The sequence below is a fragment of the Tupaia chinensis genome, unplaced genomic scaffold (assembly GCF_000334495.1).
Source record: "Tupaia chinensis unplaced genomic scaffold, TupChi_1.0 Scaffold000567_1, whole genome shotgun sequence".
NCBI lineage: Eukaryota > Metazoa > Chordata > Mammalia > Scandentia > Tupaiidae > Tupaia > Tupaia belangeri.
The window spans coordinates 1,169,734-1,171,904 of record NW_006160080.1 but is presented as its reverse complement, the minus strand read 5'-3'; the positions used below and the strand labels follow the sequence as shown (position 1 = coordinate 1,171,904).

Sequence of the window (2,171 nt, the reverse complement as noted above, 5' to 3'; positions counted from 1 at the left end):
GGTCACGCCGCAATCCCTTCTCCTCCATTCTCCTCTCGGGATCTTGGGCACGCACGGACACGCACCCGGCATGAGTTTTAAGCCATCGGGTCCGGGGCACGAACCGTGGTCGACTGCGTGGGAGTCCAGCGACATAGCCATTATGCTAACTGCTGGTTCCCAATATTCTAAATTCTTTACCAGACATTTCCTTTGTATTGTCTGTGGAGGATAAGGAGTTATTATTTTCCCTTGGGGGAGAAATATTTTCTTGGTTTCTCATATTTCTTGAGTCTCTGTGGTGGTTTCTGGTCATCTGATGGATTACATGCTTTTTTTCCTAGTCTTTGGAGTTAAATCTGAGCATTCAGAGGAATGCAGGAGGAGGTAACCTGCAGTCTCTAAACAGTACCGTCTTTCTCCCTTTGTGCAGCTGATTCAGTGCAAATTGAGGATTAATCTGACCCTAAAAGTATTCAAATATTTGTCTACTGAGCAACTTGACCTGTCTAGAAAATTAAGTGTGTAGAGGCTGAGCAGAAAAAGGAAAAACTACACAGAAACAACAAAAATATTTTTTTCAAGCAAAAAAGGAAAACTGCGCAGTGTGCTAGCACACTGTGTGAATGGGGCCGCTCAGAACTCAGATATAGATGGCTGCTGATTGGCTTGTCCTATGGGAACAGGGGAAGGGGAAGAATTAGCAAGATAAAAGAGTGGCAGAGAGCTAAGAAGTTTAAAAATTTTTTAAAAGAATTAAAAATAGAATGAAGGAGAAAGACAGAATAAATAGGGTATTCTAACCTGGCTCCTAGATAGATCTGGGGGGCAAGAGGGTGAAGTCTGGGCAGATCTTCAGTGGTCCTAACTGAAATAAGTAATTCTTAAAAAAACAAATAAATAAAAAAATACCCTAAAACAGAGTTTTGGGAAATCCATGCCAGTCCACAGCCTGATGATTATGGCATCTGGATGCCCATGGTTCAAATTCCAGACCTGACAGCTCGAGAAACATGCCAGGCACGTGTATATGCTCATACAAAATCCCAAAAGGAAGAAGAGATGGAGAAGGGACTGCAGTGTGACCATTCCCCATAGGGGTGCTTTCTTCTCTCTCTGTCTCTCTCTATTGAGTGCACACTCTCTTTAGCCTAAAAAGAAAAATCCACATCACAGCTAAGCATGTGTTCTCTCTGCATAACCTCATAAAATGAATTAGTGCAACCAATAAAAAACTGCAAGATACCAGAGTCTCCCCTTCAATACTGGAGTAAAATATAAGTTTACATATAAAGTTATATTAAAATTACATCTTAAAAAGCTTATAAAGGGGCTACCCCTGTAGAACTGTGGTTAAGTGCAGTACATAGGAAGCCAGATCCCACATGGCTGACCACAGTTCAAATCCCGGCCCTGGAGGCTTGAAAAATACTCTAGGTGTGTGTACACATGCATGGTCAAAATCCTGATGGGAGGAGAAATGGAGGAAAAAGAATTGTGGCATGGCCACACCCCACTGGGAGGTGCTTTCTCCCTCTCTCTGTCTCTCTTACATGAGTTCACACACCCTTTGGCAATAAAAAACAATTAAAATTTAAAAAAAATTAAGAAGCTCATCAAGCATCCACATATTTCACTGTACTTTATAGAGCCCTCACACCCTTGATTAAATACTCACAAGATCAGCATATTTCTTACAGAGAGCTGCCAGCTTCTCCTCTGGGGTTGAGAGGGTGTTTAGGGCTTGCATCAGTAATAAAACTTCTTTTCCTGATGATTAATGAGATAAGAAGTCAGTGCCAGAAGAATGAGAACAAATCTAACCTGTATATTCTGCTAACACTTTCCATGTTCTGACATCTAGAGTAAAATAATTTAGACCTATAGCTAGAAATAAGGTGTTTACCAGCTCAATTAATAAAGCTAGGGGCAAACAGGCTGGTGTGGTGGTGGATAGGGGCACTGGACTCCCATATGGTAGTTCAAGTCCCAGACCTGGTGGCTTGCTTTCCCTCTCTCACTTTGTCCCTATCTGGTCAAATTAAAATAAATAAATAAATAAATAAATAAATAAATTTAAATAAAATAATTATTTAAAATTAAAAATAAAGCTACTTCTAGGGACCAGCAGATGGCATAATGGTTACATTGCTGGACTTCCATGTAGTTGACCACAGGTCTCTAGGAACCCG

At 40.9% G+C, this 2,171-nt stretch overlaps 1 protein-coding gene across 1 annotated transcript in view; it reads right to left on the bottom strand.

The window, feature by feature from the left end:
- Positions 1-2,171, bottom strand: part of TXLNG (taxilin gamma) — a gene marked incomplete at its 5' end in the record, with an annotated part of 68,440 nt that overhangs the window by 39,415 nt on the left and 26,854 nt on the right. The window contains 1 exon segment of the mRNA XM_014591369.1: positions 1,658-1,749. Within this exon segment, the coding sequence (XP_014446855.1) occupies positions 1,658-1,749 (92 nt within the window).